Here is an 18,503-nt window from a genome sequence, read left to right as displayed (position 1 = left end):
GCTGGAACATTATGAGTATAGCCTGAGTATAGCCCTGTATTCCTGAACCATGTTGGGAAATAAAATGTTATCCCCTTTTCTCTGCCCCTCAACAGAAAACTGTGGACTGCATGACGACCATGTCTGTGCCCTCCACGCTCGTCAAATGCCTCTACTTGTTCTTTGACCTGCCCCACATGGCCGAGGCACCCGTAGGCCCCACGTCACAACCGCCACAACCACTACCACCACCACCACCACCCAGCCAAGAGAAGACGCCAGGGCAAGGGCACACCCAACCCGAGCTGCCCCTGGCTGACCGTAGGGCGCTCCTCCAGAAAGTCTTTGTCCAGGTAAAAAGACAACAGTGTCAGCTGTTACACTCCAGACTAAGAGCCTCTATCAGCTTGCTTTATGTTTAAAACCTTCACACAAAGAATAACTGAAACATTTAAACATCGTCAAAAATGTTTGTGTTTGAATTGTGGAGCGAAAAAAGTCTGCGTGGAGAGTCTGTAGCAGATCTGAGGATTATAACACGGTTATTGGCTTATTTTGATATTTTAAATCTATTTGTTCACTGATAAAAAGACTCGAGCTTCTGCCTCCCATAAAGACTTTAATCTTTTCATCAAACGGCCTGCGTCACAAACACAGTCGTATCTCCGTGACAAAAGACTCGGGCTTGTGTTGTTTTTTCAGCAGCTTATTTTGTTGTTTTTACCCAGAACTTAAAAAAAACAATAATAATTTCGTTTCCACTTGTGCAGATCCTGGTGAAGCTCTGCACATTTGTGTCTCCAGCGGAGGAGCTGGCCCAGAAGGATGACCTGCAGTTACTGTTTAGTGCCATCACCTCCTGGTGTCCTCCTCACAACCTGCCCTGGAGGAGGAGTGCTGGCGAGGTGCTCACCACCATCTCCCGACACGGCCTCAGCGTCAACGTGGTCAAATACATCCACGGTATGTACAAACGCACCGTCCGCAAAGGACATCTGTTTCTGGAAGTAACAGTCTTCCAAACCACATCTGGAGGTGCATTTTTGCTCTGAAATATTAGAAAATGTGAACCAGTCCACACACAAATTCTACAGCTTAATAACAAAAAACACATTGTGAGAATACTGCTGAACAAAACAGGGAAGCTTGTTTTCTACCACTTTTAAAACAGATAATTTACAGTTCACAGCCTGTAAAGCTCCAGAGGGTTGCCTAATTACAATTTGTTGTGAGATTTGTGCAATGATTTATGTGACACTAAGTAAAACCATTATTTTTAATGTGATTTATTATTTAAGCTTGGTTGTCCCTGTTATTATTGTGTATTGTTTATTTAAAGTTAAAGAAGAAAAACCCTGAAGCTTTTGTCTTTCAGCATTAAAAAAGCTGTTACAGCAGCACAGATCTGTCTGAAGCTGTTTCTTTGTCCATCTGATGCATTTTTGTTTCACTTCCTATAAATCTAAGATCAAGGGAAAGCTCTTTATGTCCTTAATAATTCCCGTACATTCTGTCACAGAAATTCCTTACAGATTGCATTTCTTTGTCTCTAACACCCCCTCTTCGGTTTACAGAGAAGGAATGCTTGGCTACATGTGTTCAAAACATGCAGCAGTCAGACGATCTCTCCTCTCTGGAGATCGTTGAGATGTTTGCCGGCCTCTCCTGCTTCCTCAAAGACTCCAGCGACGTGTCGCAGACCCTGCTGGACGATTTCCGAATGTGCCAGGGTTACACCTTCCTCTGCGACCTCATGCTCAGGTACAGCTTAGGTCTTCCTTCCTGCAGTTCATCACAGGGTTTTAAAGTCCAACTAGAGCGATTGGTGACCCCTGGTATGAATTACCCAGTGAGTGCAAAAGTGGCAGCTGGAGGTTGCTATTTGAAATCAGTTGCACAGAGGGTGCTGGACAGAAACCGTCCCTGTGACTTCTTTGTTTGCTAGCAAATTGCTACAGTTGTCCATAGTTTGCATGGAAGACACCAACAACTTGTCGTCCTACGCTCATGAATGTGCAGTCTGCTACCAAACACAGCATTCACAAGGCTTTTGCGGCCTGTTTCACCTAGCAACCCCCAGCAACCACTTGGCAACCATTCAGGGATTTACACCTTTTTCTCTGGTGACAGTAGCTACCAAGAATTCAACAGCCTCTGGATGTTTGTGACTGAGACCTTATTTACTTTATGTTGTGTGAAGATTGATGTAACTTCTTCTTGTGCATCCAGACTGGAACAGGCCAAGGAGGACGAATCAAAAGATGCTTTGAAGGACCTGGTCAACCTGGTCACCTGTCTGTGCACGTATGGGGTGACGGAGTTGAAGCCTGCTGGCTTGACAACCGGCGCCCCCTTCCTGTTGCCTGGATTTGTTCTCCCGCAACCTTCTGGGAAAGGTATGTTAGGTGCAACTTTGGCTCATCATTAAATCTGTCATAAGTTTTATAATGAGCAAGACTTCAGAGTAAAACATATAGATGTGCAAATGATGCACTTGGACTAGAGCCTCCATGATTCAAAGTTTTATTCAGTCTTACACTCATCTAGAGGTGATTCATAACGATCTTCCATTGGTGTCCTCTAAGGAAGAAATCAAGGACACATTTAAATAAAGTGTTGAAACAGCGACACTGTTCTAACAAACCAGTGATTTTCAGCTTAAGTCTACACAGTAGCACCAGCCTGATTTTCCCAGAAGCTCTAAAACAAAAAAAGGGATTACTTGTGAAAAAGTCTACATTTCTACCTCCATCCCCATCACTGAAATGACTGATGGGTGCTTCATCCCAGTAAGATTAACCTGTTGACAGACGCCATAATTCCTCTGTCGCCTTTGACGTTGCTGGAGATAAATGACTGAAGCCTCTTTCATGCAAACAGAACAGGCTCATCCTGATTGTGGAAAAATTTAAACGTATTTATTTTTTCATGCACCTGAGGAACGCCGTCGTACTTTTTCTGACCCACATGCTTGCCAAACAGTAGTTAAGCCGCTTACATATACATCAATACAACAAAGCCCAAAATAAAGAATTCAAGTAATTCAGACTAAAACTCTGAAGCTGTTGGATTCATTTTAAAACCTTGACATTTCTGTTTTGACCGATGCTGCGTGTAAAGACTGACCCGACACGTGTCGTATGCTTGCGAGCTGTTTGTTGAAGCACCACACACATGTGGCTGTGCGTTTCACCACGCAGTTCAACTTTTGCGTCAGTCGTCAGCACACACACTCTCCCCCAGGTCTCTGGCTTCACTATATATAAAGGGAGAAGCCTTAAGTAAATCACCGCCACCTGTCCCTCCAGCCTCTTGGCACCGCCCCCTTGAGCTCACTGCCCCACTCCTCCCCTGCAGCTGAGCCAGGCACCACACTTCTGCCACACGAGCTTACAAACACAGATTCTGCTAATTAATGCCAGGGCAGAGAATAATTACATAGTACAGTTTTACTAATTAAAGCCAATCTCCTGGCTTGGTTTGTGCTACACAGCCATAATATGTGGTACAAACCATAAAACCATAATTTTAGTCAGATAATCCACTAAATGTGCTCCAAAGACCCCAACAACAGACGGGGTTGGGAGGTGCAGCTCAGTTACAGACACTGATGGGCTACACCTCCCTGTGTTGGGAGGCCCTTGATGTAACTACTTTAACTCAAAATTGTATTTAGTCCATCTCCACTTATTAATTTCTTTGTTTTTGAAGCAAATGACTAAAATAACATTTCCCTCCATTTATCTGTCATTCTGACTTTGTGTGGGTTCGTTGTTTTCAGCTTTCAATGCTTTAGAATCAAACACAGTTTCTCTGGAGCTGTGGTGTTTGTAACTCAGCTTTTCACCTCCACCCATTCACACATGGTAACACACTCACTGTCAGCGTGTTGGGTTTCTAACCGCATACACCCTCCCACTAACAACACTGAAGTCAACTGAGTCACAAGCACATGCAGTTACACTTGTGTTTACCCACCTAGTGACAGTTCCAGCTGAGCACAGAGTCATTACCAGGAGCCATCATGGTATGAGGGTGCGCTTACACGCCTAATTAACCCGCCACATCCACTTAACTGCTGTGTGTGTTTGAGGCTATGTGCTGACACACACTTTCAGTGCTCCTTTTCTTTACTGTCGTCCTGTGAGTGTGAAAGTCATAGCCTATGATTTCTGAGCTAGCCTAAAATAAGCCTAAAATATTTTTGTTGACTCACTGAATGAAGATTATTCCGTATAAAGACTCCAGTACCAACTCAACGAAGCTAACTGGAAACGTGTATATTTAAAAAAACAAAGAGTGACAACAGGGAAGAAATTTGAAGTATCGTGTATCTGCCCTGTTAACTGTGCAGTGACAGACGGCAGTTTAGAGTAACAGAGGTCGGAGAAAGGAGACGTTTTTGCAGTTGCTGTAAAAAGTTCAGTGGAGTGATTCAGCAGAAACTGAAGGAAGAGTCTCCTGTTGCCTGTACGGAAATCCCCTGCTGAATTTGAAAGTTTGCTCACTTACAAAGAAATGAATACTGTCTCATTTTAATGGAAGACGACAGAATATTAACCACAAAATCCAGAAAAAACACATAAATTATTCATTTAATTGCGACTCATTGAGTGAAATAAGTATTTTATATTAAGGTCATGCAGTGGTCCAGCCAGCTAAGGCAGAGAAAGGCTGGCTTTGTTTAAATCGTTTGTATTAAACCCGTCTGGGACTCTGTTATGTAACAATCTTGGATATTTACACAAAATGCAAAACGGAGCAAATTTTCTATGACTGGGACCGTTGTGTCTAATTGTTGATCCATTCCAGAATTGTGTGTGTGTGTGTATGTGTATGTATATATATATATATATATATATATATATATATATATATATATATATTTTTTTCTTTGTGTTTTAAATTTCAGGCCATACAGTGCGTAATATTCAGGCCTTTGCGGTGCTCCAAAACGCCTTTCTACGGGCCAAAACAAGCCGCCTGGCGTGCATGCTCCTGGACGCCATCGGAAACATCTACACAGCCGAACCGGCCAACTATTTCATCCTAGAGTCGCAGCACACGCTGTCTCAGTTTGCAGAGCGTGTGGCCAAGCTCCCCGAGGCTCAGACAAAGTACTTTGAGCTGCTGGAATTTGTAGTGTTCAGCCTCAACTATGTGCCGTGTAAGGAACTCTTCAGCGTTAGCGTGCTCCTCAAATCGAGCACTTCGCACGCCTGCAGCATCACCGCAGTACGGACGCTGCTGAAGCTGGCCAGGCACGACCCGGTGTTCAGCGACGTGCTGCGGGAGGTCGGACTGCTGGAGGTGCTGGTCAACCTGCTGCACAAGTACGCGGCATTGCTCAAAGAACCGCCCTCACAACAGCAACCACACAGTAACGACCAAGGTGAACTGCTTCTTTAGTTTTCTTTTACTTAACTATTTTACTGGATCACAGTTGTAATCCCGTCTAATATCGACCTCTGTCCTCTCGCTCTGTGTTTCCTTCCATGTTTAGCTGACTGCAAAAACAACACTGTGGCTGAGGAGCAGAAGCAGTTGGCCTGGCTGGTGATGGAGACGCTGACTGTGCTCCTGCAGGGCTCCAACACCACCAACACTAACGCAGGTAAACTCATGCACAGAACAGTTTCTTAAAAAGCATAAATGGTAAATGGCCTGCATTTGTATAGCGCTTTACTAGTCCCTATGGACCCTAAAGCGCTTTACACATCCAGTCACACACACATTCACACACTGGTGATGGCAGCTACATTGTAGCCACAGCCACCCTGGGCCGCACTGACAGAGGCGAGGCTGCCGGACACTGGCGCCACCGGGCCCTCTGACCACCACCAGTAGGCAACAGGTGAAGTGTCTTGCCCAAGGACACAACGACCGAGACCGTCCAAGCCGGGGCTCGAACCGGCAACCTTCCGGTTACAAGGCGAACTCCCAACTCTTGAGCCACGATCGCAGCACTTTAAATGAAATCCACACAGAAATGTTTTTAGTTATGTGGAGGGAATAATTATAGATTAATATGGACTTTGGAGGCACAACTAGATTTAATGTCCCTCAGTAATTAATTTCTTAAGTACCTGATTCTTATCATATAGCCAAGCTTAAAGCGTCAGTGCTATCAATCAATAGAAACAATAATAAAAAAAGTTTTAAAGAAAAATGACACGACTTTGTGTCTCTATAAGGTCCTGCTGGGTCAAATGCTTGTGAGTCTCATCTCTTATGCTGCTTTTCACTAAATCAGATCTTTTCAGTGCAAATAATGTCTCCTGAAAAAACGCCAAATTACTAAAATGCAGACTGTAGCTTTAAAATTAACTAATACACACTCCATTCCCCATCCTTACCGACGTGTCCTTGAGCAAGACATTGATTCTGCATCTCCAGGATGACGTGCCTTGAACTCTGACCTCCCTGTTGAAGTGGAAAGGAAAGAGTTTTCCACTAGGGATGAATAAATGATGTTATTGCATTTATTTTACACGCTCATCGTTCGTCGGTCAGCTGTAGAAATGCAGTGAATCACAAGCATAAGCAGCAGTGAGAACACTGACAGCTCACAGCGCCGTTTGACCTTGATGATGACGACCGGGTGGTTCGGTGAGGACGACGATGATGTGTGTAATATTTGGAGCGCTTCACTCTGACACATTGATTACATTTACATTTTACGCTTGATCCTCCTCAGCTGGCCTGGAGAGACTTGAGCAAGATTAGAAAGAAATGATAGTAATGGGACTGCTCAAGGTTTTTATATTTGCAGATAAACTTAAATAAATATCAAGAAGGTTACAAAAAATATTTTTCAGTAAAGCATTTATCAAATGGGTTTTTAAGAAGAAGTTTGAACATGCCAAAACGTTCCTTATAAATGTTTAAAAGAAGGATCTAAGGTTATTTGTGCATAACTTCATAATTTTCATTTTACAAATCAAATGGGAAATTGAAAGAGACGAGTATTCTGGTGATTCTGGGGCCCAGTTGGTCCCTCGGAGCAACAACCAAATCTTCAAGGCTTGCAGTGAATGAAAGTATTTAAAGGTGCACTCTCTAGTTTTTTTTTTTAAAGGTAATTTAATAGAAGAAAAAGGAAACTGTACATAGAATAGTGTGATTGCATCTTCCAATGATGCATTCTCATAAACTCAGAATTAATTCATTACAAATACATTGGAGCTGGTTTGTGGATTGTGGAAGCCACCATGTTACCCACACCGTATTTGAATCCTGTGGCCAGAAGGAAATCTCCTGTTTCACTAATTGTGTTTTACATGTGGTTAAAGTTTGGCCATACACGCAGTACATCAAAGGCAGAAAAGAGGTGTCCGAATGCCATGTAAGAGACATTTAAATTTGTGTCTGCACCTTCAGACTAAAGATATAAAGCATCATACCCATGTTTTATCATCAGAGAAGGAGTCCTCTTCACCAAATGAACAAAAATGTGATGAAAGCGCCACTAGCGTAGTCTCAAATCTGTCAGCAGATTAGATTTGCCATCCTCACGTCTCCAGACAGCTGATAAGAGCCGGCTAAACAACAAGTTATGAGCTAGCATCATGGCAGCTAAAAATCACACTTACCTCTGATTAACAGTTGAGCTACATTTTCACATCATATAAGACTTTATTAACTAAGCTTCCAAGTCCAGCAGAGGAACATCCACGTCACAGATGGTTGAACTCTGGCTGACAGTAGCTAACAATGGCTAACAGCGACTAACATTAGCTAACAGCGGCAAAAAAACACACAACAGTTCAGCGCGTCCTCAGCGTGTACATTAATTGTGACTCAACTTTAGAGCCGACCGCAGTAAAACTTGGATGTAGTCTTTATTATGTTGCAACCACAGGTTCTTAGTACTCTGAAATCTACCCATCAGCAACAAACTGGTTTATTCATTAATTGACCTGATTTCATTATGTTTTGTGTTTTCTTCTTTTCTTGCAGCTCTGTTCAGAGAGTTCGGTGGAGCGCGTTGCGTTCACAACATCGTGAAGTACCGCCAGTGTCGCGAACACGCTTTGCTCATCATCCAGCAGCTTGTCCTGTCGCCCAGCGGCGACGACGACATGGGAACGTTGCTGGGCCTCATGCACTCTGCACCGCCCAGTGAGCTGCAGCTGAAGACAGACATACTGAGGGTAACGGCTCACGCCACTCATTCGTCTTCTTTTTGTTTTAATCAATATTGTCGAAGCGCTTTCTGCTGGGATTCACCACTTATATTTTTTTAATTTGTGCAGTTTGTGTCTTTTTACATTTACTTCTGCTGAATTTGTTTTAGTAGACATTTAAAAAAAACCCGTCTGTGAATTTGAGTGAGATGGCTCAGGAAAGGAAAGTCTGTAATTTAAAAAATCAATATTCATTTGAAGCCCTGCATACAGTAATTGCTTCAAACAAGGTGCACTGAGAGCTAGGTGCACATAAAAGCATACACTACACTCACATTCACTCACACACAGACAGGATGTGAGCGAGGCTCATCTGCTGAAGCGTAATTGCATTTTCAGATTCCACTCCTTCAAACGAGGTTATTCACATGCCGAGGCTTTACTTGGATTAACCCGTCAGCATTTTACTCCAATTCCGTTAATCAGGGATTTTAATTATCGCCCTAAAAAGGATTCCAAAGAACTCATATCAAATCTGGTTTGACTTTAATAATTTTCCTCCCTCTTCTTCAGAGTTTAAGTATCACTTACACTAACGCACTGCAGACCCTCTAAGAGATACCACCCTTGTGAAGGTGTCCACGTATATATCTCGAGAGAGAACAGCCTGTCCCTAAAGCCTCCCCATGGCTGGTAAACTTAACACCCCAAAAGCCAAGTTTTATGTGCGTATAGATGTACCCTGGTGGCAATTTCCCAGGAAGAGGATGTCTTTAACATCCTGTGATTGGTTTTAAAAGCATTGTGCTGAGTCTGTAAGTCTTCTAAAGTAGCAGGAAACAGCTGGATCAGTGGTGCAACGTGTAACAGTTTTTACTTCTCCTTTATTCACTGTCCCTCCAGTGGGACATGTTTATAGGTCCCAGCTATACTCATTACTTTTCTAGCTGTAATTTTGAGAAATGGGCGATGGGAAATGTGAAAATCCAGTGCAGTGATTTCTCAGTACTGGGATGCAATTCTCTGTGAGATTTCACTGGTGGCGTGTTCCTTAGCAACAAAACATGGGATGTTCTTAGTTTTTCTTATTGCATCTAGGTGAAAAGCTAAGAACATCCCATGATTCAGTGTCTTGTAGAAGCCTTTCCCCTTTACAGCTTCAGTTCATTTCACGTTTGCAGACAGAAGTTTTTGCACAGCTCTCTTAACGTCCCACCAGTGTTTCAAAAGAAAAGACTTCATTGAGTTTTTTCTTTTGCTGCAGAGTTTGGGATCTGTCTTCTGTTGCATGGCCCAGTTTTAATGGTGGCCTCACGTTTGACTGTAGGACACTTTGGTACTGGTGACTTCAAGGTGCCAGGTCGTGTGGCTGCAAAGCAAACATAAGTCATCGCCCCTCCACCACCGTGCTGACATACTGCACAGTAGTATGACGTGTTTGTGTTAATATGGTGTCAGGCGTGGCGCTGTGCATTATGCCCCACGTAGTTCCAGAAGTCCTGTGGTTGGTTCAGAAACAAACCTAAGCTGTGCCGCTGTGTTTCCATGTTTGTTTTCGAGAGAAGAGGATCCATCTAAGCAACCCTTCCAAACAAGCTGTACTTTTTCTAATGTTGCTGTCATGATCTTGAACATTTAACATGGTAATGAGCAGGTAAACTGTCAAACAGGAGCCTGCCAAATCTTCTGCGTTTTACCCCTCAGCCATAAAAGGCTGATTGGATATTGTCATCACCTTGCTGGGCGGGTGGGCGGCATAACACTCAAATTTGTGATCGCGATAACTCAAGACCGAGGTGATGTAAAAAAAAAATCCAATTGATATCATGGGTGTATCTAATAAAAATCTCAGACAAATGTCGGTGACCTGGACCTCAAGGTCAGAGGTTAGTAGTGGTGCAACGGATCACGGTTGATCCGAAATCCGAACCGATCCCACTCCACGGTTTGGCACGCACGTGATCTGAAGATTCAAAAAAGAAGAAAAAAAAAAGTATGTGTATGGTGCGCGTGGTCAGTCTGTCAAGCGATAGCTATGGTCAGTGCTAGCGGTCCAAGTGGAGGAGCAGAGGAGTTTGAGGTATTTAAGCAGCCCTTTGCTGCCCAGTCTGACCGGGCTAAAGCTATTACAGAAGCTACTGGGGTGTTTAGCTGCAGACGGGACGCCGTATTCTGTTGTGCAAAACAAGGGGTTTAAACTATGATGAACATGCTTGAGCCACGCTATGATATCCCGTTGCGCGTCCACTTCAGTGACAAGATTGTACCCAGGCATGTATGCGCAGGAAAAGATTTAAGTTATGGCTGAACTGTCCCAGGCATCTTCTGTTGCTTTAACTGCTACAAATGGGTGGAGCTCCAGGGCAACGGAAAGCTACGTGACTGTGACCGCTCATTATATCACAGCGGAGTGCGATGTAATGAGCTGTATGTATTATTGTAGGGTCTACCTTACAATATAAAGCGCCTTGAGGCGACTGTTGTTGTGATTTGGTGCTTTATAAATAAAATTGAATTGAGTGGTAGATACAAAGACTCTACTGCCCCTTTAATAATTGCATGGAATGAGTCTTGAGTTGAATGTTTTTAACAGGCAAAAAATACTTCAAAAAGTAAATGTAAAATTTTTGTCTTTTTGTCTTTTTTTGCTTTTAGAGGTTAGGGGTCGATTTTTAGGAACACCATTGGTATGAGTGTCAAAGTCCGAGTTGACTTTGCTCTTGAGCCTTTTACAGCTGAGGGGTACAAATTAGTTTAAATTGTATCTTTAGGCGTTTTACTATCAGTCTCTCACAAACACGCATGATTGGTTCCCATTTCTTTAGCTGAATTGATGCAAAATGCCAAAGATCAGAGTTTGAAAGGCATAAAATTGTATTTTTGCACCAAAAAAAATACAATTTTATACTTTAATAGCTCTTTAAGTATGCTTTTCCAATGCAGGGAAATCGTATCTGGACAGAAAAGTACACAATAGAACCGTGTCTGACAAAAAAGTTTTGGTGTTCTTAAACAAGCCTGGAGAATTATTCCTGAAGACTACTTAAAGATATTACAAGAAGGCTCACCTAAGAGAATTCAGGCTGTATTGAAGAATAAAGGTGGTCATAATAAATATTGACACTCAAGCTTGTTAAAACCATACAAACTCTGTTTCTGGCTGTATTTCAGTGTGTGCTGGCACATGTTTCATTAATTGACTGCACTATTTTTCACCTTTTTCCTAACAGGATATAGAGAAATGAGCGACTGAGACTTTTGCACAGTGCTGTGTATATGTGCTACATAAATATAACCTATACATGTGCTACAGTCATTACAGTATGATGCTCTGCTGCCTGATGAGTGAATGGTACAGAGGGTGGTTAGGGTGGTCCGTCATGGATAACGGTTTGTTCAGTGAACTCTATTTGACCACAGCTTCAAAAGTAAATACATATACACATACTCTCACCAGCCACTTCAGTAGTTACACTGCAAAAACAAAACCTCAGTACTGCATTACTCATTACTCAAACTGCACTGTTGGTCACTGTAATGATTCTGAAGTGACAGAACAAGAAAGTGCATCTGATGATCCTGTCCTACTGGAAACAGAGGAACCTTTTCCACCAGCTGAACAGAGGCAAAGATCTAGGCCATGGGTGTCAAACTTGAATGAGCTGTGGGCCACTGCTGGCTCTGTCGTCTCATTGGAGGGTCACTTAGTGTTCAAGTAGTACAAAACAAACAAGAAAACACCCACAAATGTTTCTGAAAATGTAGCGTTTTCTTTTTGTTTTTTTAAATTTCAAATATTGTTTAACAAGACAAATCTGCAAATGTGAACGTAATAATTTTTCTCTCTCTTAACCGAAGCCGTTCATTGAACTGCCAAATAAACAAACTCGTCCTCTCTTTCCGGCCAGAAACGTGGCAGCACTTCTGCTATAATTTTGTTCGTATTTAACAAAATAAAAATGCAGACATAAGTGTGCACATTAGTTTTTGACTCTCAGTGAACTAACGCAGCCAATCCCTCGACATGTTTGTGCTCTCTGCTCATGTTGCCTTCATATTAAATCATTTTTGGCTTTTTAAAGAACTTCTTTGAACATTGCAGTCAACAACAAACACATCCTTCCTAACAAAAAAAGTACCTTCAAGGGTCAAATTGCATTAGATTTCTTCACGTCAGCTGCAAGTAGGGGTGGCGTGGGCCGCAAGTGGCCACCGGGCCGCGAGTTTGAGACCCCTGTCCTAGGCGGTCTGAGACAACTCTTTGTGCCTTCCACAAACCACAGTCTCCAGAAGACAAGACCGTGGAGTTGATCTACCCCTTTGAGTTTCAGGGTTTTTTCAGCATTTGCTCAGCATTTCCTGATCCTGCTCATGGTGCCAAATAAGCCTGTCCCACCGACTGGACAGAAGCAAAGCATCCTGTGCAACTACAGAATATTCACAACTAAATCAAAGCCCTGAAATTGAAGCGGTCGACCAAGGACTCGACCCTCCTCCTGTTTTTCATCCCATTTCTTTCTTTTTTGTCCTCTGTTCACTTCTCCCTCTCTACCACCGTCCCCCATTCCACTCGATGTCCTTCCCTCGCTTCCTGCCGATTAGCCTTCCCATCATGTTCCCTTCCTGACTCTTTTCCTCCCTCCTTGCCTCCTCTTTCTCTTCCTTTCTTCATTCCTATCGCCCTCCTTGGTATCTCGCTCTGATTCCCTGTTTTGCTCCCTCCCCACCACCTATTCCTCCCAGCCTTCCTCCCTCTCTTTCTCCCAATCTGCCTTCCTATCTTCCTTCCCCCCTCATCTTCTTTACTCCCCCCCAGTCTTCCTTCACTCCCTTTCATCTTTCCTCATCCCTGCATTCCACTCTCTGTCTTCTCCTCTATTTTCCTCCCTACATTTCTCTACCTTCATGCTCTTCTCCCCCACTTAATGCCCCCCTCTGAGACGGTCTGTGATTATTATTGGGATTGATTATTTAATCATTATCTTAAATAATCAGTCCCAGGTGTTGTGGGAATACCAAAACATTAAAACATTAAATTTTAAAATAACTAAATATAAAAAAGTTTGTTTAATAAATGAGTTCAGGGTACTGAGAGTGTCAGAGAATGAGAGTTATTTGTGCAAATCAGAAATAAAGTGATGATTCCAGTACAGCAAAATCAGGAAAAATAAATAGTTTTCATAAATAAATCATTTTCATCAACTATGGAATAGTTTTAAGATTGAATTTGGTTAATGCAGTCCGTCTTCTGCTCTCCACACTGACGTCCTGGTGTTTAAAGAGTTATTTTTCCTCACGTTACCATTACAAGTGTATAAAAATAATGTATTGATTGTTTTCAGATATCCACGACTGTCAAGTTAGCCTGAGTAACATTAGTACCAGTACTTCTTTAGTTTGTTATATTCTTGACCGAAATACTGCACATGTACTTATTGCAGTATGCAGAGAAGCATGCATCATTTAGTTGTGCATCGCATGCTTCCATCATTTTTACTTCAGAGGTGATGATATTAAAAAGCTCCCGGTGGTGCTGTTTATTTTTTATTGACACCGCACGTCACCGGTGTCATTCAAAAGCTTCACCTGCTGTCGGTTGCAGACATTTTTCTCCCTGTTTGCCAATTAAAACCTTTGCCTGTCATAGTCGCTCTGTGTTCTCAGGCATTTTTTTTTTTTTTTTTTACCTCCCCAGACGCATATCTAGGTTACAGTTTGATGTTTCAGTTTGGTCGCTTGCAAATGCAAACCATAAAAACCGAGTCGGTGCAGCGAGGCGAAGAAACCCAGAGGGGCTCATAAATATGTCCCTGAAAAAGAACAATGAGAGGAAAAATGAGTTGATGAATAGAAATGTGATTGAAGGGGTTGACAAAAAATAAATGAGATGAAAAATCAAGACAGGAGAAAATAACTGAGCAAGTTATAAAGTAAATAAGTGGGAGTTCAGGTCTGTCAGGGAAGGAGAAACATGGCGTGTGACATCGTCAGAAGACATTACGCATCAAGCTACGTTAGCTAAAGCAAAAACAGTAGCGTTTGTAGACGTGTCCGTCTGTAAAAATCCCAATGAAATAATCCTTCCTCTCTTCAGGCTTTGTTATCCGTGCTGCGAGAGAGTCACCGCACTCGGACGGTGTTCCGCAAGGTGGGCGGCTTCGTCTACGTCACCTCGCTTCTGGTGGCCATGGAGCGCTCGCTGTGTCAGCCGCTGCGACACGGCTGGGAGCGCGTGAACCAGAACCAGGTTTTTGAGCTCCTGCACACAGTCTTCTGCACGCTCACCGCCGCCATGCGCTACGAGCCAGCCAACTCGCACTTCTTCCGTACGGAGATCCAGTACGAGAAGCTGGCCGACGCGGTCAGGTAAGGACCGCCTGTTCAGGAAAGAAGACGTTTTGTTTTGTGGACACAACACACTGAGCAGTCGAGTAGACCACAGTTTGTCAGAAAAACATCCAGATAGTTGAAGTTGAGTGAAATTAAGACTTTTGAACGTGTTATGATTGTTTGTATGAGTATGGTTGTCCTCTTGCCTTCTCCTAACAACTGCTCGCCGTCCTCCAGGCTGCTGGGCTGTTTCTCAGACACTAAGAAGCTGGGCCCCACAAGTGTGTTCCCCTCTAACGCTCAGCCTTTCCAGAGGCTCCTGGAGGACGAGGCCGTCCCTGGAGGCTGTGCAGGAGACAGTGTCTGCCCTACGCTCAAGCACTGCAGCAAGCTCTTCATCTATCTGTACAAGATGGCCACAGATTCTTTTGACAGGTCAGCAAAGCAAAGACCCAACAGTACAGCTTTGTTAGGAACATTTATTCAAGATTAATAATAAATATAGCTCTAAATGCACAATCTGTATGTTATAATTTCACCATCCTCTCTTCACACAATAACCAGCAGATATAATATCCAGCTGTCAGCAGTGTGCATATTGCACCACTGTGAAACCCCTGAAAGTGTGGCTGCCCGCTCACACACGTGCAGTATAACATAGAAGCTGCACAGCCTGGTGGTGCTGTCATGTTTTCCAGAATTCGTGACATTTCAGCTGTCAAATATTCCAAACTTCAGTGCGCCTACGATTCCTCTGCAAACAAAAGAAAAACTCTCAAGACAGTCACTTTGTTGTTTGCTCTTTGTGACAGATTGTAGTTGCTTAGTTTGAGCTCGAATTGAGTTGAAGATATGTTAATTTTCTGGATAATTACAGTCCATCTGCATGTGTGCACCACAAAGGTCTAAAACAAACTTTAAACTTTGTGATTTCTTATCCATATTTAGTAATGCAGTTATTAAAGTAATCTCCTCACGCTACATGCCAGGATCATGTGTAGGTGGCGTTGTGCATGTGCCCCAGCCGGAGCTCTGATCCTGTTTTCTCTGTCACTTTTCCACTAACAACCTCTTCCCCTTCTTTTCTCTCTTTCTGTTTCTCTTCCTTTAACCTCTGGCGCTGTCTGGCTGTTCATCCTCGGTCTGGCCCATCTGCACGGCCGTGTGTGTGTGCATGCCTGTGTCTGAATGTGTGCGCGCGTGACGCGATGCAGTCGTGCGGAGCAGGTGCCTCCCTGCCTGACTCACGAGACCTCACTGCCCTCCCCGTGGGGCACGCCAGCACTCGCCAGGAAGAGGTAGCTACAGCGCTCTGTCACTTTCCTCACCCTCATCCCTCCTTCTCTGTCATGCTTACCTTCAGTAGATACTAAAAGAGACCTGCTGTGTGCCAGAATAACCACTGATCCGTTAACTGTCACATAGAGCTACTTTTAGCTGTTTTACAGGAATTAAACTTGTTTCCTCATTTTTAAAACAGACACATATGAACATTAAAGAGGACCTAATGCTTTTTCTGCTCATAGTAATCATGCCCAAAGTGCTGGTAATCCATGTGAGACACTCAGGCTTCAGGGTGCTCTGAACACACAGTGTCAGACAGTTTTTTTTACTCTTTGATTTTTATGATGCCGTAGAGCACAGACGCACTCACTCACCGACTGTTCCCCTTTGTGAGGGGCAGCCAATTAGAAGAAGGGCGACTTAAAGGGAGAGCAAGGAGCTAAAGCAGCTTAATTTAGATGAAGTGAGTGCATAGACCAACGGCCAGTATACGATTTATTAAACCACCACAAAGTGTGCGGTTTGTGCCATAGATGCACTAAACACTGCTGTAATTAGTAATTACTCCCTATAATTCTCTAATAGTTTATGTGGAACGTCAATGCTAAAATATAATTATTATTGTTGTTCATTAATTTTTTACATTTTTTACAAAAAAAATCACAAGAAAGCGAAACTATTTTTTGTTATTAAGATGCCAAATTATAGTTATTTACACTTAATTTCTCTTTTTTCAGAGGACAGTGTGAAACATGTTTTTGACAGATTCCTAAAATACTTGTTTTCTTCTGTTTATGACAGCTGGTCTAATAAATTTGTTGAGCTCAGTAAATAAGGATAATTTTAACCGTGACTCATTAGAGGTTTACTCTGGTAGACGAGAAGAAGAACAGCATATTATATGGCCTTTAAAATGAAGCACTATTCATGAGTAGTTTTAAAGACACAACTATATTACCTGTGGTGTCCAGAGGCTTAGAGATCATCCACAACATCATACTCAAACTGTTTTATCAGATTCAAACTTTATGATTTTCGCTGCCAAAAGAGTGCAGCAGATATTTCAGCATCTACAGAAAATGACAAGTCAGTGAGTCACAGTCATCTGTTTAGCAGTAAGTGATGTCGTGCAAGAAAAATGTATTTTTTGGTAAATGCAGTTTTCTCTGTGTGTTTTGACTCTTCGTTCACACGTAAATGCTGATTTGAAAGCCTGAAAATGAAGCACGGACAAAAGAAGATCCTGATTAGATGTTACTGGCTTCATTTCTTTGAAACAGGGTGTTGGCCTTGACCTTTTTAAAAAACAAATTAATACTGGAGGTGATTTAAAGTAGTAGAATGACTAAAACAGTAGTTCAAGCTCTTAGCTGCATACACAAACTGCTTTAAATGAATTCATGTTTTGTTGCGACCCCCGCTGAGACGTTTCTCCACACTGTCAGACAGATTCAGTCTAAATTACTGTGCGTTTTTCTTCTCATCACATTCCTCCTGTGCTCCTCTGTCCTCTCTTCTATCTGCTGAAATTGCCCCTCTCTCTCTAAAAACCCAATCTCTGCTCCTATTTGAATTTCATTTACAAAGGGAAAACTGGTCGGGACATTTTAAATGTGCTCTGCTGTCTGCTGTCAAGGTGAGGCCGAGGGTCTCTCCCCTGCAGACTTCTCCCCCTCCGCCTGTCTGGATCGGCTCCAACACTGCATATTCATGAGGAGGACTAATTTGACAATTAGAGATGATGGGGCACTCGTCCTTGCTAATGCACTTCATTATAAGATCTTCTTTGTGGATTTAATAGCGTCGCAGTTGCTTCCTGTGTTTTTACTTCAGTTTCAACAAGTCTGTTTATGATCGGAAGCCTTAGTTTACTCAGGTTTATTTGGCAGCCTGAATAATATGAAGAAAGTTGCTAAATACTTAATTTTTTTCATTGTTCCATAAAAACAAAAGCTTGTCTGGTGTCATTTTGCTGCTCAGCTCAAACAGCGAGTTTTGCCTTGAAGAACATGGCGGTGATTGTGATGTGCAAATTGCAGCAATCAGCGCCGTGATCATCATGTTTATGACAGTGACATGAAAAAGCTGTTCTTATTTTTTTTTAATGTTCTTTAGTCTGAAAAAGGACCTCTTTCAGTTGCACGCTAGGATACCTCATGTTTTTAGACCGTGTCCACGCTGAGCCAGCTAAATCTGAAACAGCAGCGTGAAAATAAAGCAAGATTTTACACTTTAAGCTTTAAGTCTCCATTTACACAAAACACCTGACAGGAAACACGGGGGGTGCCTGGGCCACAGTAATCAGGCATTGTGAGAATAAATCAGATTCATAATGTTTGCACCGATTCAGTTTTTCTGTTCATTTGTTTAAATATAGCACCAATACACCTCACCAGTAACATCGAGGTGCTTTATTCTCCAAGTTTAAGACCTTACCTTATTAGTTAAAAGCTCCAATAATCCCCTATATCATCTGCTGAAGGGAAAGAGAAAAGAGAAAGGAAAAAAGAGTGAGAAAAGGACGAGGAGTAGACGAGGTTAATGCTACATAAAGGCCTCGTCTCCAGCCGGTGGATGGCCGCCCCCCCCTGAGCCTGCTTCTGCCGGAGGCTTCTTCCTGTAAAACAAGAGTTTTTCCGTCCCGCTGTTGTCAAGTGTCGCTCAAAGGGGGTCGTTTCTGTATTAGTCTACGGTCTTTAACTTACAATATGAGGGGTCTTAAGCGAACTGTTGTTGCGATCATATAAATGAAATGGAAGAAAATTAAAATTGATTTAAAATGAA

General features: G+C 42.7%; 1 protein-coding gene across 5 annotated transcripts in view; it reads left to right on the top strand.

Annotated features, from left to right (window-relative positions):
• Positions 1–18,503, top strand: part of wdfy3 (WD repeat and FYVE domain containing 3) — a 129,733-nt gene that overhangs the window by 39,803 nt on the left and 71,427 nt on the right. For 4 of the 5 annotated variants that reach the window (XM_085426451.1, XM_085426449.1, XM_085426450.1 and 1 more), the window contains exons 5-13: positions 96–332; positions 750–942; positions 1,554–1,740; positions 2,209–2,375; positions 4,892–5,371; positions 5,483–5,593; positions 7,939–8,132; positions 14,200–14,471; positions 14,673–14,870. In XM_085426451.1, the coding sequence (XP_085282577.1) occupies positions 96–332; positions 750–942; positions 1,554–1,740; positions 2,209–2,375; positions 4,892–5,371; positions 5,483–5,593; positions 7,939–8,132; positions 14,200–14,471; positions 14,673–14,870 (2,039 nt within the window). Of the gene's footprint in view, positions 1–95; positions 333–749; positions 943–1,553; positions 1,741–2,208; positions 2,376–4,891; positions 5,372–5,482; positions 5,594–7,938; positions 8,133–14,199; positions 14,472–14,672; positions 14,871–15,649; positions 15,734–18,503 lie in introns of all 5 variants that reach the window. The other variant, XM_085426452.1, reaches the window with a different exon arrangement.

The sequence above is a fragment of the Rhamphochromis longiceps genome, linkage group LG12 (assembly GCF_057381845.1).
Source record: "Rhamphochromis longiceps isolate RC_006_pf linkage group LG12, R_longiceps_female_GT1.1, whole genome shotgun sequence".
NCBI classification, from domain to species: domain Eukaryota; kingdom Metazoa; phylum Chordata; class Actinopteri; order Cichliformes; family Cichlidae; genus Rhamphochromis; species Rhamphochromis longiceps.
This window is presented reverse-complemented; position numbering and strand designations above follow the sequence as displayed.